At 38.7% G+C, this 24651-nt stretch overlaps 1 protein-coding gene across 2 annotated transcripts in view; it reads right to left on the reverse strand.

The window, feature by feature from the left end:
- slc1a7b (solute carrier family 1 member 7b) overlaps positions 1-24651 on the reverse strand; it is a 75359-nt gene that overhangs the window by 2784 nt on the left and 47924 nt on the right. For both annotated transcript variants that reach the window (XM_047374055.1, XM_047374056.1), the window contains exons 3-8: positions 16398-16613; positions 11398-11440; positions 5776-6007; positions 5566-5665; positions 2191-2424; positions 1703-1897 (exon numbers count right to left, since the gene is read on the reverse strand). In XM_047374055.1, coding sequence (XP_047230011.1) covers positions 1703-1897; positions 2191-2424; positions 5566-5665; positions 5776-6007; positions 11398-11440; positions 16398-16613 — 1020 coding nt within the window. The remainder of the gene's footprint in view (positions 1-1702; positions 1898-2190; positions 2425-5565; positions 5666-5775; positions 6008-11397; positions 11441-16397; positions 16614-24651) is intronic.

Below are 24651 nucleotides of genomic sequence, written 5' to 3' on the forward strand. Positions count from 1 at the left end.
TTTCTACTAATAGGAATCAAAGTTTCTGAAATACTGAAGGAATGCTCAGTAATCAGTACAATTTTTAAGTATGCTCAAACTGTCATTTTATCAGATTTTCATGAAACCTTTATGCTATGCAAAAGTTTTGCAGCAAAAGGGACTTATGCACTTTAGAAAATAGATGGGATCATAAGCAAAGAACATTATCTGGAAATATTTAAGAAATGCCTCAAGACAATAACCAAGAAGCTAACGCTTCAAAAGGCACAATGGTATTACCAAATACAGAATGATGCTAAGCACATCACCAAACTGGTGGCTTAGAGACAACAAAGTCAATGTTTTGGACCGTTTTTGTCAGAAAGTCTGAAAACAAGCTTTTTTAAACAGTTTATGTACAACCCGCAGTTCCAATGAAGTTGGGACATTATGTAAAACGTAAATAAAAACACAATACAATGATTTGTAAATCCTGTTCAGTCTATACATGCAATTGAATATACAGGAAAGATGAGATATTTAAAGTAAAAAAATTCTAAATAATAATTTAACTTTAGTTTTTTTTTTTTTATATTGAGTCGTTTTGAATTTGATTCTTGCACCACGTTCCAACAAAACTGGGATAGGGGCAACAAAAGACTGGAAAAGTTGAGGAATGCTCAAAAAACACCTGTTTGGAACCTTCCACAGGTGAACAAGACAATTGGAAACAGGTGAGTGTCATGATTAGGTTTAAAAAAGGAGCATCCCTGAAAGGCTCGGTCAGTCACCAGCAAAGATGAAGCGATTTTCAACATTGTGAACAACTGCGGAAACAAATAGTCTAACAGTTTAGGAATGTTTCTCGATGCACAATTGCAAGGAATTTAAGGAATTCATCATCTACACTTCATAATATCATTTGAATATTCAGAGACTCTGGATAAATCTCTACACATAAGCAGCAAGGCTGAAAACGAACATTGAATGCCCATGACCTTTGACCCTCAGGAGGCACTGCATTAAAAGCCAGACTAGAAATTGGAAAGAATAACAAAACTACTGTAACGATATCAGCACGTGGGCTCAGCAACACTTCAGAAAACCATTGTCAGTTAACACAGTTCCTCGCTACTTCTACAAGTGCAAGTTAAAACTCCCCAATGCAAAGCTAAAGTGTGCTGTGGTCTGATGAGTACACATTTCAAATGGTTTTTGAAAATCATGGACATCGTATCCTCTGGGCCAGAGAGGACTATCTGAATTGTTATCAGCCCAAAGTTCAAAAGCCAGCATCTTGGATGGTTGGGGGTGTGTTAGTGCCCATTGCATGGGTAACTCGCACATTTATGAAAGCAACATTAATCCTGAAAGGTACATACAGGTTTTGGAGCAACATATGCTGCTATCCAAGCAACTTCTTTTTCAGGGACATTCCTGCTTATTTCAACAAGACAATGCCAAGCCACATTCTGCACATGTTTGTGGGGCTTCATAGTAAAAGAGTACAGGTACTAGACTGGCCTGCCTGACGTCCAGACCTTTCTCCCATTGAAAATGTGTGGAGCATTATGAAGTAATGCAAAATACGACGGAGACCCCAGACTGTTGAGCAACTGAAGTAGTACATCAAGCAAGAATGGGACAGAATTCCACCTACAAAGCATTTTTAATGTTCATAATTAATTACAAATGTCATTTAAATGTGCTTATAAAGCTAATGCAATTTGATATCACTGACCTGATAGTGATGATCTGTCCAAAGTCCAGCTCGTAATTATTAACTTGTGCAATGAAGATGGCTGCCACAGCTTCATAAAGGGCAGTACCGTCCATATTGATAGTGGCACCCACTGGGAGCACAAATCGTATGATGCGCCGGTCAATGTGATTGTTCTCTAAGAGGCACTTAAAAGTTATAGGCAAAGTGGCAGAGCTGAAGAGGACAGAAAACAGGACCGAGAGGTCATACTTTTAGATAAACAAAAATCCAAAACAAGTTCAAATCAGTTCATGGTTTCCAAAAGCAAAAAATAACTAAGAAAACCTTTTAATTGATAACCAGATAAAAATATGTTTCTTTTGAAAATATTTAGCATGTAAGAGATGTACTTTGGTCACTGAAGACACTGAAAACAGACAAAACTTTGAATGTTTTACATTAGAAAGTATAACAAAACTTTTATGAAAAATAAAGTTTGTTTTTAAATGTACTATTTGTTTCTTTACCTGGAGGAAGTTGCCAGGGCTATAAGCAAGGCTTGCAGGATTCCTCGAATGTAAACGATGGGGCTCTTTTTGGTGATGAAGAAGTACATGGCAGGCAGGATGAACAAGCCATGCAACACCAAACCAAACACCACGGTGATGGCATAAAAACCCAGCTTCTTCCCCATTGCAGAGGGATCACTCATCTCAAGGATTTTACCAGCCACCAGAAAAACGATGCCAAATGGAAAGTACCTGGCAGGATGAATCGCAATCACGTAAAGTCAGCTAGTGTTTTTTATGAATGCAAACATTAGGATTTGGACGGACAGCAAAACAACTAATAAGTAAATATAAGCATATATTTTTGTCCCTTTCTTACAGTATAAAGATTACGTTATGGTCTCCACAACCTATTTAGAAAAATTGCAGGATCTGCTTATTTAGAAAACCTTCAGTGGGAAGGCAATCATGACTCTTATACTCTCTTACTATTGGGCACTTTGATTGTTTCATGCTATTTTGTATGCCCACATGTTCTCCTGCACCATCACCAAGCTGTACAGGTCCTTCTCAAAATATTAGCATATTGTGATAAAGTTAATTATTTTCCATAATGTAATGATGAAAATTTAACATTCATATATTTTAGATTCATTGCACACTAACTGAAATATTTCAGGTCTTTTATTGTCTTAATACGGATGATTTTGGCATACAGCTCATAAAAACCTAAAATTCCTATCTCACAAAATTAGCATATTTCATCCGACCAATAAAAGAAAAGTGTTTTTAATCCAAAAAACGTCAACCTTCAAATAATCATGTACAGTTATGCACTCAATACTTGGTCGGGAATCCTTTTGCAGAAATGACTGCTTCAAAGCAGCGTGGCATGGAGGCAATCAGCCTGTGGCACTGCTGAGGTCTTATGGAGGCCCAGGATGCTTCGATAGCGGCCTTTAACTCATCCAGAGTGTTGGGTCTTGAGTCTCTCAACGTTCTCTTCACAATATCCCACAGATTCTCTATGGGGTTCAGGTCAGGAGAGTTGGCAGGCCAATTGAGCACAGTGATACCATGGTCAGTAAACCATTTACCGGTGGTTTTGGCACTGTGAGCAGGTGCCAGGTCATGCTGAAAAATGAAATCTTCATCTCCATAAAGCTTTTCAGCAGATGGAAGCATGAAGTGCTACAAAATCTCCTGATAGCTAGTTGCATTGACCCTGCCCTTGATAAAACACAGTGGACCAACACCAGCAGCTGACACGGCACCCCAGACCATCACTGACTGTGGGTACTTGACACTGGACTTCAGGCATTTTGGCATTTCCTTCTCCCCAGTCTTCCTCCAGACTCTGGCATCTTGATTTCCGAATGACATGCAGAATTTGCTTTCATCCAAAAAAGGTACTTTGGACCACTGAGCAACAGTCCAGTGCTGCTTCTCTGTAGCCCAGGTCAGGCGCTTCTGCCGCTGTTTCTGGTTCAAAAGTGGCTTGACCTGGGGAATGCGGCACCTGTAGCCCATTTCCTGCACACGCCTGTGCACGGTGGCTCTGGATGTTTCTACTCCAGACTCAGTCCACTGCTTCCGCAGGTCCCCCAAGGTCTGGAATCGGCCCTTCTCCACAATCTTCCTCAGGGTCCGGTCACCTCTTCTCGTTGTGCAGCGTTTTCTGCCACACTTTTTCCTTCCCACAGACTTCCCACTGAGGTGCCTTGATACAGCACTCAGGGAACAGTCTATTCATTCAGAAATGTCTTTCTGTGTCTTACCCTCTTGCTTGAGGGTGTCAATAGTGGCCTTCTGGACAGCAGTCAGGTCGGCAGTCTTACCCATGATTGGGGTTTTGAGTGATGAACCAGGCTGGGAGTTTTAAAGGCCTCAGGAATCTTTTGCAGGTGTTTAGAGTTAACTCGTTGATTCAGATGATTAGGTTCATAGCTCGTTTAGAGACCCTTTTAATGATATGCTAATTTTGTGAGATAGGGATTTTGGGTTTTCATGAGCTATACGCCAAAATCATCCGTATTAAGACAATAAATGACCTGAAATATTTCAGTTAGTGTGCAATGAATCTAAAATATATGAATGTTAAATTTTCATCATGACATTATGGAAAAAAATTAACTTTATCACAATATGCTAATATTTTGAGAAGGACCTGTAGGTCAGTAGACTGTTTCTCAGCCATGGCCTCGTCAGATTGCAGCTACAAGCTAAAGGTTGAGACAGTGCTGCCATGACGCTGTAGTTATGGAGGGGACATCTCCGCTATGTTGTTTCCATGACTACTTTGTGATTTAAATGTTTTCTTATATATACATTCACATGTCTCTTTATTAGTTACACTTGTTCATTTGATTTGAAAGGGTATTTAAGTGAATTTGGATGTAGCATGGTTGTGGCTGTTCTGAGTGCTTCAGAAACTGCCAATCCACTGGAATTTTCACCTTAATCATCTCTTGAGTTTATAGATAATGGTTGGAAGAAGATAAAGATAATATGTGGATGAATATGCTTTTTTGGTGTCAGATGAGATCAACAGGTAGACTGGTTTGAAATGATACAAAGGCTCAAATAATCCTTTCCCACAACCAAAATATGCTTAATACCGTCCATTAGTCAATGAGCATGTGTGGCCTTTCAGAGCCTCCATCATTGCTTACATCCTTAAAGTGGCGGGAACATACCCCACGGGCATCTCCATACCAAACAAAGTCAGAGGATGCAGATGAAGGGTTTTTCTACAAAGGCTCAACAACATCCACTCCTCTTCCTTCCTCATCCAAAAATGATAAGAAGGGCTTTTTAGCTTGGTATATAAAAAAGGGTGGCTGAGTATCAAGGTTATTTGGCCATGAGAAGACCCTAAATTGGTTCATGCAACTGCATGCTGCTTTTAGTAAGTGTGGCAGTGTAACACAATGCATAGCAGCTGTGCTGCAACAACAGAGAATGCGGCGCTTTGTAGCGTAGAGATGTGGCCACCCCCCACCTCTAAAGACTCCAAGACACTGCCTTAATAGTGAAGTACCACAGCCTTGCAAGACTAACGTTCTGCATAATCTATTATCTTAATGTGCTTTGCACGATTCCTGCTTCATTAAAATCAGTTTACTTGAGTCTTACTTACAGAGTGGTCAAATCACAATATAATTCATCACTGAGTCCTTGACAGTTTCTTCACTGACGTCTATAGAATCTAAACTCTTTTCTTTAAGTAAATTGACCAAAACATTCAGCAAAATTCATATGGTTTAATTTTCTCTGTCTGCAGTATGACAGGAAACTTTTAGCATCTCTATAGAACATGTTTTCTTTGAATCTGGTAAACTGCATTTTAAATAAATCTCTTTAAATACAAAGTGTATTTAAAGAGGTCCTTACCATATAACAATGGCAACAATTCTAAGAACTGCTTCATTGAGACTTTGACAGAAGTTCACCAAGGCGGTGCCGTTGGGACCCATTCTTCCTAACATAATACCTGTCAAAAAACAAAATACAATGTTCAGACCTATGGAAGGAAATTTGAGAATTCAAAGCATGTCCGTCTGCAGGATTTAATGAAAATCCAGAGACAGTTCAACTTCTTACCCATGGTGGCCGAAAAGATAACAATGCCGAGGACATTCATTCCATCACTCGTTCCTTCACGAGTGCGTACCAGCACATCCGGAGGCGGAGTGAGGTCAAGAGCAAAGTTCTGGATGTCACTGCCATTATCATCCTGGATGCCATAGATGAGCGGCCGCCTTGTGGTGGATTCTGATTGGGCCTGACTCACCGTTGGCTTTGGCTTCACAATGAGCTGGCTCCTTGTTTGGTACTGTTGTCAGGGGAGACAGATGTTTTTATAAGGTTGAATAAATCATGTTAAAGTTAAAGTTTACTCTCTTTCTGACCTAGGATTTTATGAACCAGCACATAGAAAATTAATTGTTCAGGGAATTTTAAGATGGCGGTGTAGGGACCGGGAGTGCTGGTAAAACAAGTAACTGATAACTTCATTTAACCCTGCTAAAGACCCGTACCCCATTCACTCACCGATTGACCAGCTTGAAATGAGCAGTAATAGCTACTACTTTAGACAAGACGTGCCGCCATAGAGAAAACCCCTCGCTTTGGACACTGATGTGAACCATAATAAGAATGGACCATTAAATTCTCAAACAACTGTGTAGGAGAAAAGGGGCTCAGCCTCCCGGTAGCACGGCCCAGACTGATGTTACTTTGTACTGCTGGGGATCCCACTTGCTCGATCCTCTCTATGTTTGAGAGGGAGACAGTGTTGCGCTCTGCACTTGGCAGTGTGTACCTCAAGTACCCAGTTTTATGTTCTCATTGTTCATTGTATGTTCTTTTTGGCCCTATGTTCAATACAACTTTGAGTTATGACACATGCCTTGTTACCTTACTTTCAAACTACTTCTATGTCTAGATTTAAATTTTGTACTTGAAATGTTAAGGGAATACACATGCCTATTAAGCGAATGAGGGTTCTAAATTATCTAAAAAAGGAGGGGGTACAAGTAGCACTATTGCAGGAGACCCATTTAAATGACGGTGAACATCTAAAACTGCAGCAGGGGGGTTTTAATCAAGTTTATTTCCCATCTTTCACATCCAGGAGCAGTGGAGTGGCTATTTTAATACGAACGACTTTTCCTTTTAGATTTCTGAGATGTATAAAGGATAGATTGGATTGTTATGAAATTTTGAAGGGAACAATTTGGAGAATAAATTTCAAAAGTAAATATCTTTAATCCACCTGGCCATCTGACATGTGTTACCTTCTGCATTCTCTGCAGTTGTTAATATTGGTACTAAACACAGCATCATGGGAGGTGATTTTAATTTACATCTCCACCTGGTAAACCTGTACTCTCCCACCATGTAGTATGGTGGTATGTTAATGCATTTTGTGAGGACATGGATTAGGTAGATGTGTAGAGAGCTCAGCATCTCGCTGATTAAGAATATACTTTTTTGTCAAATGCTTCACAGTCGTTCACCAGGATAGATTACTTTTTGCTTCCCAAATTCCCAAATGCTTTATTATGCTTTGTTATTTGTTGATCTATGGGCCCAATAATAATGTCTGGAGATGCTGCTGCATTTTTGCAATGTAACTTATCACACCTATTAATTAGAATTAGTATTGGAGATTTGACCTCCTTGTATTAACAGATGATAACTTTTCTTCCTATTTTAGAGAAAGAAAATGAACAAAATGGATGAAGAAAAAGAAGAAAATGAGGAAAATGGATGACTCATTTTCTTCACTGAATCTTCCTTGTTTGTCAGAACAGTAGAAAATAACTCTTGATACCCCTTCATCTAAGAAAGAGGTACTAAATGCAATTAAAGGGTTGCAATCCGGCACATCCCCTGGTCTGGATGGACAAAGTGTGGAATTTTATCTAGAATTTAATGACATATTAATTGACCCGCTGTTGAATAAGTTTAATGACTCCTTGGCTAAAGGCACATTACCACAGTCCCTGAGAGAACCAAATTCCGTGATTTAAAAAAAAGATAAGACTCCAGAAGATTGTTCCAAAAATGTTCGCTACTAAATATAGACCAAAAATTCTCTCAAAGTGTTAGCAATCAGATTGGAAAAATTGCTACCCATCTTAATAAATGAGGACTAAACTGGATTTATAAAAGGTCAAAATTCTCATAATAATATGCGCCGGTTATTAAATATAATTCAGTATTTTCAACAGCACTCTAAAAGCTGTGTTGTGCTTTCCCTAGATGCCGAGAAGGCGTTCGACTGCACAGAGTGGTCATACCTGTTTTATACCCTGAATAAGTTTGATCTAGGAACAACTTCAATAAATTAGATTAAAATCCTGTATGAAAACCCTTTGTCAGCAGTACATACAAACTGGTTACGTTCTCCCTACTTTAGTATTTCTAGAGGAACAAGGCAGGATTGTCCTCTTTTGCCACTGCTTTTTGCTGTTGTGATAGAGCCTTGACTGAGGTCATCAGGAAGGATATCAATGCTAATGGTCTCAGACTCGCACATAGTGGACATAAAATTACACTTTATGCTGATGACGTTCTGATTGTTGTGACTGATCCTGAGACCTCCATTCCCTGCCTTAGTGAGACAATTAATGTTTTTAGTAGTTTTTCGGGCTACAAGATCCATTTTACCAAGTCTGAAGCTATGTCTCTGGACCTTCTGAACTTGAAACAGGCTCCTATGAAACCCTTTCTTTTCAAGTGGTCTCCAGAGGGTTTCACTTATTTGGGAATATGTGATACTCCTATATTTGAACAAATGTATAAAGCAAATTTTAACCCTTTGTTTGACTGCATTACTCTTACAACAGTTATGGCATGGCGCATGTTGAAGAATCTAGAAGGGCAGTCAAATGCAATCTCTATGTTCACGCCAATATTCAATTAAATTCAAATTCAATTCAAAAATGCTTTATTAATCCCAAAGGGAAATTAAATGTTGTTGTAGCTCATATTATGAAGGTTTCTTCAAAGAGCCGTTGTAGATGCTGAAGGCTGTGGGCAGGAAGGATCTCCTGTAGCGCTTTGTCTTACAGCAGATCTTAAGAAGCCTCTGACTGAAGACACTCTGTTGTTGTAGGACAGTCTCATGAAGAGGATGCTCAGGGTTCTCCATAATGTCCTTCATTTTATGAAGAATCCGTCTTTCCACAATGATCTCCAGAGGTTCCAGAGGAGTCCCCAAAACAGAGCTAGCCTTCTTTATCAGCTTGTTGAGCTTTTTCGAGTCCCTGGCTCTGATGCTGCTTCCCCAGCAGATGATGGCAGAAGAGATCGCACTCTCCACAACAGACTTCTAGAAGATCTGCAGCATCTTGCTGCAAACACCAAAGGACCTAAGCTTCCTCAAGAAGTACAGTCTGCTCTGTCCCTTCTTGTAGATGGCTTCACAGTTGCATCTCCACTCTAGTCTGTTTTACAGGTGAACACCGAGGTATTTATACTCCTCCACCACCTCCACTTCTTCTCCCATGATAGAAATAGTTTTTGACTTATCAATATGGAATGATCCTGAGTTTGTGGCTGGCATTAAAGATAATAGGTTTTGGGCGCGGCGCTGGTAGTGTAGTGGTTAAGCACATGACCATGTGCAGAGGCTGTCGTCCTCAATGCGGCTATCCTGGGTTCGAGTCGTGAACCCAGCAACCTTTGCTGAATGTCTCCCCCTCTTTTCTTTCTATCTACTGTTGAAAAATGAAAAATGACGGCCTCTAGTGCCGCAAAAAAATATTTAATAAAAAAAAAAAAGATAATAGGTTTCAAAATTGGGCTGAGGTTTATCTAAACTACAAGACTTTTTGAGGGCCTATTCTTATGTCCTTTAACCAGTTAACAAAAAAAATGTATATTTCTAGGAGTGATTTTTACTAGTAGGAACAGGTAAGGGACTTTATTCAGAAGGATATGGCAAATTCGGTGCCTTAGGACATATCAGACATAGAGGCAAATCTTTCTTACAGTCTACTAGTCATTAATATTTTTTATAGTCCTCTTAGAGATTATTTTACACTTAACACCTTACATTTAAAGAAACTATGGGAGAGGGAACTTAACTGTGTCATTACTGAGGATGAGTGGAGAGATATATGGTGTATTGTGAAAATGTTATGCATTTGTAATAAAGTTAGAGAAACTCCGCTCATGATTCTTCATTGTGTCCATATTTCTCCTTATCTGCACCATAAATTTAGACCAAAATCTCTGTGCTTAAAGTGTAAAATTGAGTCTGGTACCCGCACACACTGCTTTTGGTCTTGCTCAAAGGTGCAATCATTTTGGCAGATGGACAGCATCTTCTTTACTAAGTAAAATTTTAGCCCTTTGTTTCTGTTGCTTGGGTTAGTTGACCCCATTGTCACCAATAAATATCATAAAAAAATTGTACTGAATACTTACTTTCTGTGCCAGAAAATGTTTGCTTGCTAACTGGAATTCCAACCGGATTTCCACAAAGACACAATGGCACAAAACAGTTCTCAGTTTTGTTTCCCTTGATTACCTGACTCATCGGCTACACCAAAGTATGGTGTCTTTCAAAAAATATAGGAACTTTTCTTAAAGTACATGGGACTGGAGATTTCGACTATTGTTAAGCGGGCATTTTCGTCTTGAATGGAAAATGTAGTTATTTTTACGGGCCATCGTTTGTTTTTTATTTTGTGTGTTTATATATATCTATATATATCTATCTATATATATATATATATGCATATATATATATATACATATATATAAATAAGGGGAGGGCGTTACATTTCCGGGAAATTTCCTGAAACTGTCCATGAGGAAAGGTAACTGGAATTAATTGGAATTTGGGGGTAATTTAAACAGAGTGTCATATCCAAACATAAAAATATCCATTTTGTTTACTGATAGGCCGGTATGCAAGCTAAATAGTGCAATTAAAAACAATGTATTTCAGCAAATGTATTTGTCAGCAGAACTTTAGTTTTAACCCCTTGTTAAATATTTTAGCAAATTTCTTTCAAACCACTCGAGGTCTTGATGCAGATGATATATGTATCCTACTAATGTCGGTTGATCCATATTCAACAAATACCAAGGATCACTTTGAAAACACTTTGGTCCCGTATAGCAGTCAGACCCCAATCATGCCTAATTTACATGTGAATAACCTTAAATGTATTTCCATGGTAGTAACTATATGTAAATAATGAAATTATGAAATAATTAGATAGAGATTAAATAATCTCTTCTAAAATTATTTTAGAATAATTTCTCATCCCCTGACCTCACTACGTAATTGGTCGATGAAATTGTGCTAGCTATATCTGGATTTAGCAAGCTATGGGCTGTCTCAATACATTTTCAAGTTTTTATGAAATTAGATGAATTCCAGTAAATTTCTGTGGTTCCAGCTTGGTTTTTAACTTGAATATTTGCTGGAATTTTGCAACCCTTGTCTTTACCAGGTTATTTTTTTAATTCCACCTCTTGTGTAAAAACATTTAACAGATTTCTGGCTGACATTATTTATTAGATGAAAACAAAATAAGGGACCTAGATCAGTCTCTAGCATCCTTGTGGAATCTTTATACAACAGTTAGTTATTATTAATGTATCAGCTATTATTACTGTATATATTAATTATTGTTAATCTCCTTTAACTAAAAGTCTACAATTAAAAGAGTAACATTTGTACCATGACTCTCATCTTACCTGCTGAAACGTGGCCTGGACCAGATTTGATGGGAACATATTTCTGAAAGAAAAAAAGAAAGAAAGAAAGAAAGAAAGAAAGAAAGAAAGAAAGAAAGAAAGAAACTGTAGTGAAATCTATTTTTTATATTCTTAAATTCACCCTTTTAACAGTTGAATACACTCGACTGAATCATTTTTGCGCTTCAACCTGTTAGCACATGACTATGAGACATTTTAGGCAGATTTTAAAGAGAAGAGTCTTTCAGTGATTAAAAAAAAAGTAAAACAACACTGAATCGACAACTGTGGAGTTGTTTCAAGCAAACATAATTCATCTCACAAAAAACCCAGATTAAAATTAACTCATTAACTAAAGGCCCATTACCTTGTCCCTCCAAGGTAATAAAACTACCCTCCACTTTATTAAACTTTTCCTTTGGTGTTTTGTTGAATGCAGCTGCTGAATGTATGCAACTGAGAGATTAGAAGCCACAAGTGTTTACATTGTCACAGATAGATGCCTTGTTTAATCCTAACTGAAACGTCATCCTTACTTTTTTATAAATATCTTTGGTTTCCCAGAATGAACTAAGCTGAGCATTATCCCAGTCAAATAAAGAATGTCTTTAAGACTAAGTCTCTTTTTACAGACAGTGTCTTGTCTCATGGACACCATCACATAACTTCTCCTGAAACTCTTAAAATACTGAGAAAGCAACTAGTTTTAATGAAAACCTTATTTGTACTGAGTCAAAAATGACCCATTACTTAAAAGGTCTGAACATAATGGTTGCCACTGTCAACTTAAGAGTGGGGTCAGCACCTTATGGCTTGACTTTCTATAAAGTATAGATCTCCTGAAAAGCTGCTCATGTGAAAACCAGGGACATCCATACAATACAAGCTCCTAAGCAGCCTTCACAGGAAAGAAGGCAGACTGTCTCAACTGTGGTCCTGTGAGGGGAGATAAATGTGCTTAAAAAATAAATAAAAACATGATCTATTAGATCGTTCAATAATGACAAGATTATGATAAGATTTGTATTCTAAATATAAAACAGAATCAGTTTTTACTGTTTTTTTCGTTTATTTGTAGATTCTAAATCAAGAATTTGAAACAATTTCAGACGGTCTTCACTGTGAGACGGGTTGAATTCGCTTCTGGGACATGCTGTTCTCTTGTAAAGATGGCAGGGTGGTTGTTTCTTTTTAAAATTACTTTATAAGCTTTTAGTAAATGTTTCTTTCTAACTGTGTGTTGGAAACAGTGCTGGCTTTGAAAATCAGATTATTTTTGCCCTGACTGTTTTTATAGATGCATCACAGTCATGAATGTCCTATTAATTTTATTTGGACTGCTGATTTTACAGGTTGCCATGACTTTACAACTATCAGCTTTTTGAATAAGAGCAGGGTGCACAATGGTGAAATGTTAAAATTTTAGTCTATTCCTCACAGGATCAGATTAATATATACAAGCTGCCCTCCAAACTACCCCCCTTTAGATGAAAGGAAATTGTTTAGGATGTTCAGGGAAAACACAGCAACCTGTCATTATCTTCAAACAGCTAGATGCTTAAAACTTAACTCAACAGCACGCTTGAAAAAAGTTAAGATCAAGTTTTTAATTTTGGAATGACGACCTCATCCAGGGTGTACCCCACCTAATGACCACTGGACGTGACCCTGCAAAGAGAAATAAGTATAGATGATGGATTGATGAATGCATATAGCATTTGGATGTGAGATATTTACAGCACACTAGGAAATTAATTATTGAAATAAATAATTGCAAACTAAATTTAATACAATGAGTGTGTAAATGTCTGGGTCCAAATTTAAATATGTAACTTTTCCCCAAAAACCATTTAGGTAAAGTACATAAGGGCAGAAAGACTGTTTATTTGGTAGGACAGTTTGAACTGCTCATTTTCCTTTGCAAACATTCGTGAATTGGCCAAAGAGCAAACATTGGTTTCCCTGTATATTCAAGGAGCAAAACAAGTTTGCACACAGATTCTCTTTGAAGAAAATCTAAATGAAGTCAGATAAACACTAAAACTAATCTACGACCAGCTACCCCTTACACATATATTTTAAAAATTATGTGCTCACCAATTCAAATCATTGTGTTTAGGATTTCCAACCACTTCCATGCCACAGATGTATACAATTTTTTATATATATTTTTTTTATTTGAAACCTTTATTTTCCAGGAAACAAGTCAATTGAGATTAGTAATCTCTTTTATGAGGATGTCCTGGCCAAATCCAGCAGCTAAGCCTGCAGGCTGCTTCTCCAAACATTTGTGAAAGAAAGGGTCCCTCTCAAGGGTTAGTGAATTCCATTATGGTACCCTGACAGGATGCCACCTCTGCAATGAGACCAGTTGTGAAATTTGCTTGCTACTAAATATTCCACAGCATACTGCAGTGATTAGAAACAACAGTGCAAGACCACTTAAAATCAAAGGGAGGGGTGAATGCTGAGGCAGAGGCAGAAGTTACCAACATTGCATGAAGAGCTTCATGGAATGGGTTTCCATGGCAGAGCAGCTGTATCCAAGCCTTATATTATCAAGTGCAATGCAAAGCATGCAGTGATGTAAAGCAGGCCACCACTGGACTCTTGAGCAGTGGAGACATTTTCACTGGACTGATGAATCCTGCCTCTCTGTCTGCCAATCCATTGAACGAGTCTGGGTTTGGCAGTTACCAGGTTTGGCACTGGGCTGTCTGTGTTGTGTAAAGTGTAAACTTTGGTGCAGAGGGAGGATTATGATTTGGGCTGTTTTTTCAGGAGTTAGGCTTGGCCCCTTAGTTTCAGTAAAAGGAATTCTTAAAACTTCAGCATACTAAGACAGTTTGAACTTCACAGAGGTCTGACTTTAATCTAATAGTTTACCTTTGGGATAATTTTGAACGGAGGCCTTCTCATTTAACATATGTCTCTGATCTAAAATGCATTTCTGCAAGATTGATCAGATATTCCCATAAACACACTTCTAAACCTTGTGGAAAGCTTTCCCAGAAGATTTAAAGTTGGGCCGACATCAAATTCAAGCCTATGGATTAAGAATGGGATATCGACTAAGGTCATGTTTGTGCAGGTAGATGAACGGATGATTTTGTCAATATACTTGTACTCGTACTCGTCGTCTTCTGCTTCATCCGGGACCGGGTCGCGGGGGCAGCAGACTCAGTAGAGACACCCAGACTTCTCTCTCCCCAGACACCTCCTCCAGGTCCTCCGGGGGGAGCCAAAGGTGTTCCCAGGACAGCCGAGAGACCTAGTCCCTCTAGCGTCCTTGTCCGTCCCCTGGGCCTCCTCCCAGTGGGACGTGACTGGAACACCTCCTGAGGGAGGCATCCAGGATGCATCCGGTATAGATGCCTGAGGCAGGAACTCCTCCAGTGGACTTGAACCGCCACCTTAACATGGTGGAGGGGTTTGAGTGCTCAAATAATCCTAGAGGCTATGTTGTCTGGGCCTTAAATGCCCCTGGTAAGTTATCCAATGGCAAACAGGCTCTGGGGGATGGGTTGAGGCATGTGACGTTGCCTGGTACTGCGGAGCCGGGGTTCCACCCTGGAGCCAGGCCTGGGGTCGGAACTCGTCGGAGAGCGCCTGGTGGTGCAAAGAGCTTTGGGCAGCAGACAAAGGTGGGGACCACGACGGGCCGATCTCCGGATGCTTAGGCTGGCTCTAGGGATGTGGAATGTCACTTCGCTGGGGGGGAAGGAGCCTGAGCTTGTGTGGAAAGTCGAAAAATATCAACAAGAAATAGTCAGGCTCACCTTCACGCACAGCATGGGCTCTGGAACCCAGTTCCTTGACAAAATCCAGCCTTGAGAGAGGCTGGATTTTGTCAATATAGTGAAAATGAATTTGCTTTTATAATTTTTCTTATATTTTCTTTATTATTTGTGTCCTATCAATTGATATTATCTACCAAGTGATGTTTTCTAGATTCTTATTATGTTTACACAAAAATAATCATGTGTATTTTGTTTGACTAGTGTTTTTTCTTTAATTCAAAATGACCTTAATAAACAGCAAACTGGTTTTACTGCCAACAGTAACACTTGTCTGTCAAACCTAAAACATGACCTCATGGATAATCAAGATCTAGTTCCAACTGCCTTTTGCTTTATCCTAGTGTTCTCAAGCTTACAGTAGCTCAAATAGATTAATGTAAGACAATAAAATGATATTTAGGAACAATCTGAAGTATCAACTGAAAGGGTAACGAAAGCAAGCATTGACAGGGATTAAGACTGGTCAATAAGGCTCCCATAATCCTTCAGTAAGATGATCAAATCCAAACACTTAACGTGCTAGGGGAAAGGAAACAATGGACTTGATTTTCACAATTTGACTCCAAGTTGGGTGACTTTCCCACAGATTAACACAGTGCAGCAGCTTAATGAAATCAACCAGGTCTTTGAAAGGGATTAAAGCTCAATGGGATTCCTGTGGTGAAGAGTGTTTTGAATAGGCCTTAAACTTTTATCATATTAGCTGCAATCCTGGGTGGATAATGGAAGTAACTAGGCCATGAGTATTGGCATGGTTTGGTCATGGACCTTTTGTTTGACTGCACTTTGAATGCACTTGTGCATGTGATGGTGCTGAGACCCATTCAATCAGTGTCCACATTTTTTATTCCCTTGAATCCTTGTTCTGTAGGTTTCTTCCTCTCACATAAGAACTAGAGGCAGTTTTCTCCCTGATTATCAATTTAAAACTTATTAAAACAATTTTTTCTTTGAGTATCCTGATTTACCGAAGCCCTGCCAAGTACTATTTGTTCTCTGCTTTTTGTTCCTCCTTCTGATGTGAATCAACCACAAATCACCTGGAGGGACTATTATGGGTCAGAATAATGGAACAAAACCAGTTCTCATGTCTGATGCAGCCACGCATAAATATGTGCAGAGGTTCCCTGCATGCTAGGCACACATATCTGTGCTCTTATTTGAGCCTTGATTATGAAGCCAAAAGTGTTTGGATCTTACCGGATTAGATCCAGCAGAGCGTCAGCAGAACTCATTATATGCTTGCTGCTGTCCTCAGAGTCCTCTTTCTGGGCCGCACCGCCCGGGTGGATAATTGACACCATCAGGATCCCTACTATGACAGCCACAAACGTTGTCCACAAATAATATGACACTGTGATCAGCCCGAGTCGACTGGAACACTTGGCATCGAGAGCTGCCAGGCCAGACATCAAACTAGAAGAAAGGAGAAGAAAGTTGGGAGAGATTGTATTTTTTCTTTAACAAATCTCATTGTTTTACTGAACATGTTGACCCTTTTAACCAGGTCATCTTTATATTACACCATATCAGCAATTAAAACACACTTTTTAAAGGTTGCCTATATCTGTGTGTTTACTTAAGTCTTCCAAGGACTCTACAGTTTGATGAGGTATTGTTGATTTCAAATAAATTAGTCTTTTGTTAACTCAGGGTTAGTGTTTCTAAATTCCTCTATAGGTTTCAGCTACTCACAGAAAAAAAGCAACTTTCACCCTGTTAGCTTTTACTTTGAATTACGGAATAATTTTAATTAAAAATATCTTGATCTTTTATGCCAAATTTTTACTTTTGCAATTTTTTTTGCTGTTCAGAAATATCTTTTTTTTAAATCACATTTTGTATTATTGCTGTTTTTATATTTATTTAAGAAATTATTCATCACTATGAATAAGGTTTTTTAACCTTGTAAAGCGTTTTATGAAACCTGCTATTGAAATGAAAACTCTTTAATTTTAGTTTTTTGTCGATTAGTATAAGTGGAGCAAACCTGACCTGCATATAAAAGGTCCAAATAAATTCAGAAAGTGGTGCTGCTTTTATGTAGGGTAGTTAAACTACTTAGTCATGATTAATAATTTTCTCTAACAAATTTTTCTAATAGCTGGATCAGGCAACGAAAGGTTTGTCAACTACGTATTCCATAATAATATTTTTGATTTTTAAAAAAACACTGAGTGACATTTTCAATTAAGAAGTCCTTACTTAAGCCGAATTTGTAAGGGAAGGCTGTGTTTGTTGATTTAGAAGTAAATAACCTGCATCACATGCTGATGAGATTTTGAAATTAATTTGCTTCTTTTTATGAAAGGAAAGAAATGACTTCTGGTCGACTGGAAATGTTTTAACATACCTGCAGAGTTAGAGGTGTTTACAAGTAATCTCCTGATAACCCCTAACACAATGTCATCACACAACTCAGTAGCAAAGAGAGATACCTGTCATGATACTGATAAAAGGAGCTGAAATTAGTTTTTCTTTGCTGATCAGCAGGGCTCAGTGCCTGAGATGAGGTTGGGAGAGGGATTAAAAATTCCAGCATTGACCCCAAAGAGCATCGACTTTTTTTGCACTGGTTGGAGTCTGTAGAGGTTGTTTGATTGTCTGATTAGGATTCCCAAACAACAAAATTGTGTCAGGAAATCTATTTGTAATGGTTGCTACTTACATGGCAATCATACAGGGTGTTGCCTCCAAGTCAAGTAGTCAACATATGCAAAGAAATCAAAACAAGTAAGCCCATATATGGGCTTACTTGTTTTGATTTCTTTGCATTGCATTTCATTGCATTGTGTTGTGTTGAAATGTGCATGGTACTTAGCAGTTATAAAACTGGATGAACAATTTCTTCATAATACCCAATAGGAAAGCCTTTGCTAAAAAACTGCCAGATATCTCTTATATGTTTTGGGTTTTTTTCCACAACGCTTCTCACAGTCAGTGTGGTTTTCATTAACGATGATGAAATGATTTAGTTGACGCCCCTTTTTTAATGATGGTAATGAGACCATTATGAGATCAACATGGCTCTTGGATGACTAAAACATGATGAGACGTGTGAGTTTTCATTGACAAGACGAGAGTAGACAAAAATGTTAGTGGGTGATCTATCAGACGTTCAAAATGCATGACATTTTTGGCTATTGTGCATGTAATCTGTCAGTCAAAATCTAACAAGTATCAGCAATGACGCTCTATCCTATCCTTGTTTGTTCACGCCCACCACCAGCATGAGCTTATTGATTCATCGATGGACTATGGGGGTTGCGGCACGTTCTGCAAGGGAAACCACTGTGGACTTATTTTGAATATGTATTGTAGTGGTTGACGACGGTAAGTGTGGCCACAACTAGGTGAGAAAATATTGCAAATCTTATTTGGCATGTGAAGACTCACCATGCTGATATTATGAGTCTGCTAGCTTTAGGCTAAAAGTCACAAGAGTACGTCAATGATGTCATTTGGCCCTAGTCATGGCTGGTACCACAGGCTTTTAAGGTAGCTGTAATTAAACCTTTACTTAAGAAAATTTCGCTTGATCAAGATAATTTCATAAATGACAGACCTATATCCAATCTTCTGTTCTTATCTAAAATTCTTCAGAAAATAGTTTTTAATCAAATTTGTGAGCATTTATACAGCAGTGATTGTTTGAGTTTTAGTTAGGCTTCAGAGCTCATCATAGCACTGAAACAGCTCTGCTGAAAGTCACTAATGATGTTCTTATGGCCTCAGATAATAGACTTGTGTCTGTACCTGTTCTGTTAGATCTCAGTGTAGCATTTGATACAGTTGATCACGATATTCTCTTAGAAAGGCTGGAACATTTTGTAGGGATCAGGGAAACAACGCTAAACTGGTTTAAATCAAATTTATCTGACAGATTCCAGTTTGTTCATGTAAATGATAAATCATCTTTAAACTCCAGGGTTAATTGTGGAGTACCACAGGGTTCAGTACTTGGGCCAATTATCTTCAATATATACAGGTCCTTCTCAAAATATTAGCATATTGTGATAAAGTTCATTATTTTCCATAATGTCATGATGAAAATTTAACATTCATATATTTTAGATTCATTGCACACTAACTGAAATATTTCAGGTCTTTTATTGTCTTAATACGGATGATTGTGGCATACAACTCATGAAAACCCAAAATTCCTATCTCACAAAATTAGCATATTTCATCCGACCAATAAAAGAAAAGTGTTTTTAATACAAAAAACATCAACCTTCAAATAATCATGTACAGTTATGCACTCAATACTTGGTCGGGAATCCTTTTGCAGAAATGACTGCTTCAATGTGGCGTGACATGGAGGCAATCAGCCTGTGGCACTGCTGAGGTCTTATGGAGGCCCAGGATGCTTCGATAGCGGCCTTTAGCTCATCCAGAGTGTTGGGTCTTGAGTCTCTCAACGTTCTCTTCACAATATCCCACAGATTCTCTATGGGGTTCAGGTCGGGAGAGTTGGCAGGCCAATTGAGCACAGTGATACCATGGTCAGTAAACCATTTACCAGTGGTTTTGGCACTGTGAGCAGGTGCCAGGTCGTGCTGAAAAATGAAATCTTCATCTCCATAAAGCTTTTCAGCAGATGGAAGCATGAAGTGCCCCAAAATCTCCTGATAGCTAGCTGCATTGACCCTGCCCTTGATAAAACACAGTGGACCAACACCAGCAGCTGACACGGCACCCCAGACCATCACTGACTGTGGGTACTTGACACTGGACGTCTGGCATTTTGGCATTTCCTTCTCCCCAGTCTTCCTCCAGACTCTGGCACCTTGATTTCCGAATGACATGCAGAATTTGCTTTCATCCGAAAAAAGTACTTTGGACCACTGAGCAACAGTCCAGTGCTGCTTCTCTGTAGCCCAGGTCAGGCGCTTCTGCCGCTGTTTCTGGTTCAAAAGTGGCTTGACCTGGGGAATGCGGCACCTGTAGCCCATTTCCTGCACACGCCTGTGCACGGTGACTCTGGATGTTTCTACTCCAGACTCAGTCCACTGCTTCCGCAGGTCCCCCAAGGTCTGGAATCGGCCTTTCTCCACAATCTTCCTCAGGGTCCGGTCACCTCTTCTCGTTGTGCAGCATTTTCTGCCACACTTTTTCCTTCCCACAGACTTCCCACTGAGGTGCCTTGATACACCACTCTGGGAACAGCCTATTTGTTCAGAAATTTCTTTCTGTGTCTTACCCTCTTGCTTGAGGGTGTCAATAGTGGCCTTCTGGACAGCAGTCAGGTCGGCACTCTTACCCATGATTGGGGTTTTGAGTGATGAACCAGGCTTGGAGTTTTAAAGGCCTCAGGAATCTTTTGCAGGTGTTTAGAGTTAACTCGTTGATTCAGATGATTAGGTTCATAGCTCGTTTAGAGACCCTTTTAATGATATGCTAATTTTGTGAGATAGGAATTTTGGGTTTTCATGAGTTGTATGCCAAAATCATCCGTATTAAGACAATAAAAGACCTGAAATATTTCAGTTAGTGTGCAATGAATCTAAAATATATGAATGTTAAATTTTCATCATTATATTATGGAAAATAATGAACTTTATCACAATATGCTAATATTTTGAGAAGGACCTGTATATGCTTCCAATAGGTAAAATTATCAGGCAGCATGGGATAAATTTCACTGTTACACTGATGATACTCAGCTTTACTTATCCATAAATCCTGATGAGCCCAACCAGTTAGATAGACTACAAGCATGTCTTGAAGACATAAAAGCTTGGATGACTTTACATTTTCTGCTTCTAAATTCAGACAAGACAGAAGTTGTCATCTTTGGACCGTAGTCTTTGAAAAAGAAACACAATTAGAAATGTCCTATCCAGGAGAAACGCTGAAAAACTAGTCCATGCATTTGTTACTTCAAGGTTGGACTATTGCAATTTTTTACTATCAGGATGTCCATAAAATACAGTTAAAAGCCTTCAGTTGAGTCAAAATACTGCAGCAAGAGTTCTGATGGAAATTAAAAAGAGAGATCATATTTCTTCTATTTTAGCTTCCCTTCATTGGCTCCCTGTTAAATCTCAGACAGAATTTAAAATTCTCCTTCTCACATATAAAGCCCTTAACGATCAAGCTCCATCATACATCAGATGTTCCAAATATTCCTAACAGAGCACTTCGTTCTCAGGCTGCAGGTTTACTGGTGGTTCCTAGAGTCTCTAGAAGTAGAATGGGTGGCATATCCTTTAGTTATCAGGCTCCTCTCCTGTGGAACCAGCTCCCAGTTTTAGTCTTTGATGCAGACACCCTGTCTACTATCAAGGCTAGGCTTAAAACTTTCCTTTTCGATAAAGATTATAGTTAGAGTGTCTTAGGTTATGCTGAGCTATCTCTGTAGTTATGCTGCTATAGGCTTAGGCTGCTGGAGGACATAATGACGATTTTCCCTCTCTCTGCTACATTCTCATACTACTCTCCAGTTGTGCATTATTTGCTCTTATTTTATCTTTTAACTTTGTGTTCTCTCTTTTCTCTTCCTAGAAGCTACACCTGGCCTGCCTCTGTATCTACCTGTGACACCTTCCTGCAGGGGGGGCATCGTCCAAGCTTCTGCTGCCAACAACTTAATGCTCACCTTCTACTGATGATCCACCTGGCCCTGTCTTTCAGTGTTTAACCTTATTCTTCTCTTAGACATAGCTACTGACTGAGCTTTTACTGTGACTAACTGTATGTTCTCTCTTTCATACTCAAAACTTAAAAACTGGCTCAGAGTTTATCTGTTTTTTCTTCCTCAATGAAACCACTAAAGGAGCTACATCCATTAACATTTACTTTTCCTTCCCATAGAAAGGACTCCTGGATCAGTGCTTCTGTGTTCTCCTTCTGTGTTCTTTTTCTGTCTCTGCTCTGTTCTCTGAAACCCCCAGTCGGTTGTTGCAGATAGCCGCTCACACTGAGCCTGGTTCTGGTTCTGCTGGAGGTTTCTTCCAGTTAAAAGGGAGTTTTTCCTCTCCACTGTCGCTACATGCATACTCAGTATGAGGGATTGCTGCAAAGTCAACGCCAGTGACTGTCCACTGTTGCTTCATGCTCATCCAGGTGGGGTGACAGCTACAAGTCACTGACTTGATTGCAATCTGCTGGGTTTCATTAGATAGAAAAACGTATTAACCAATTTGAATAAATAACTGAATCTGACTGCACAGTTCGATAGTTAGGATTAATTGGAATGTATGTACCTGACTTGAAATCTGTATGATTCGATTGAATTTAATTAGCCCGTTTTAAGGTTACCCAACTTTCACACAATGCAACAGGAAACAACACTCTCCAATTATTTTAACTCTGCCTTCTTCCCTCCCTGTTGGATGGAGTAAGGGGGAGTCAGGTTTACCCTGAACCGGCTCAGTTATGGTTGCAAAACACACCCTTCGTTTCTGCTACCTGTGCGACCCCTTCTCTTTTTCAATGCTTATAATCAGCCTGACAGAGAGAGGTACCCCCAATCCTTGTGGTTTTTAGTATAACAATGGCCACCAGTGGGCTTTAGATGGACAAACTTTATCAGTTATTTTACTTAGTACCCCTACACATAGCCCATTCTAAAGTGGCCAAACTCTAACACTCAGTAGTTCAATCTAATCTCCCTAACAACCCTGCACTATTCCAAACCCTTTGTGAAGTGCCTTGAGACAACATGTGTTGTGAATTGGTGCTATATAAATAAAACTGAATTGAATTGGATGCACCTTAAAGACTATTAAAGGCCTTGTTAAGACTTGAATATGAAAAATTTTAGCCATCTTAGCAAAAGCAATGGAACACATCTCCAGTTATCATTATTGAATACAAAAGTTACATTTCCCTAGTGTGAAAGCTGTAATGAAGTCTTTTTGTACTGAGGCATGAATCAAATTTCCATCAATGGAAAGAAATTATGAACTGTGAGTTCCATCTTTAATTATCATTTGAAAGAAAGAAGATTGTCGTGTTTCACTAAGAAACAAAAATAGCGTGGCCTTACTTTGCTCTCAGTTAACATTATGTTTTTGACATGATTTAGTGCAGCTTCATGATTAACACCAGTGTCCCATCCTGATGCCTTTGTACTGGGATTAGGCTACAGGTGTTATTAAACAGCAATTAATTTATTCAGCCAACAGACTGGGTCTGTTGTTATAAACTGCAGTTCTAATAACATTAATTTTCTTTCACAAATGATAAAAACAGTGTTATTTGATGAAAGCAAAAGATATATATAATTACATGAGAGTTATATAAAGATATTTTTGCACAGTTTGTTTTTCATGAATTAAACATGTTTAAAAGTTGTATTCATGCAAACATCTTCTTCTGGCAATGAATTCTAAGTGCCGTACTTGAATACTTGTTCATACCTGATATTCTCTCACTTCAACACGTTTATAATATTGCAACTGTATCAAACTGTTATTAAATTATGTCATTCTTGAACACAAACACAACCAGCAGAAGCCTTTCAGACTACCATAAAATGTTCTACTCAGTCAGTAAACAAAAGGAAATAGACAACGGTGTCATATTGGGATAGTGTTGTGCACGGTCAATGTGCAGAGAAGAGCATGGGAGCTGCATGGTAAGTTATGTATTTAATAACAGAACTAAAATACTTACAGAGGTGAATGCAGAACATGGAACATGGGCGATGAGATGGAATTAGCACTCAAGCAATCATGGACTGGCTATGCATGACAAACAGGAGGATCCAGTGGCGACCAATAAAAACCGGACAATTAAAACACAGAGGCAAGGTGGTGATATGACCAAAGAACTAGAAGAGCTAATCAGACGAAATGAGGAGCTGCTGGTGGCAGGGAGAATGCAGAGCAGCTGAAGGAGTAAGGCTAATTAACACAGAGAAATAACAGAAACATGTAAGTACAAGAATGATCCAAGAACCTTATTTACAATAAATAAAAATTAACAGCAACTAGATGAACAAAACAACAGGGAGGAAACAGATCCAGAATGAAACTCAAATAATGAACACAGGCGAATCATGGCAGTTTGGACAAACTGCTTGCTAATTAAAATGTTTGACTTTGTTCTGTCATTTTGTTTAAACAGCTTTAACACTGCAGCTGCAAAAGTATTACACATCAAGAACAAAAATGATCCATCTATCTTAGGTGACAGTTGTTACGACTATGGACGTGTCAACATGGCATTTTATATTATGATTATTCTGTGCAAACAACTACATTGTTAAAACTATGATTGTTTTAATGGGATGAAAATATGCAAAAAGTGATTTTCCATGCAGAAGTTATAAATTATTTATTATTATATTAATATCAGGACTAATAGTACTACTAGTAGTAGTAGTAGTAATTTTTATCATTTCAGTTAGGTACAAGTTCCTAGATGTGCAAACTTTGTAGAGCCTTGATTATGAAGCCAGTTGTAATTGTGGTGAAAGCTGTTTAAGTAAAATGTTCAGGCGGGC

This window comes from Girardinichthys multiradiatus, chromosome 9 (genome assembly GCF_021462225.1).
Source record: "Girardinichthys multiradiatus isolate DD_20200921_A chromosome 9, DD_fGirMul_XY1, whole genome shotgun sequence".
Taxonomy (NCBI): Eukaryota; Metazoa; Chordata; class Actinopteri; order Cyprinodontiformes; family Goodeidae; genus Girardinichthys; species Girardinichthys multiradiatus.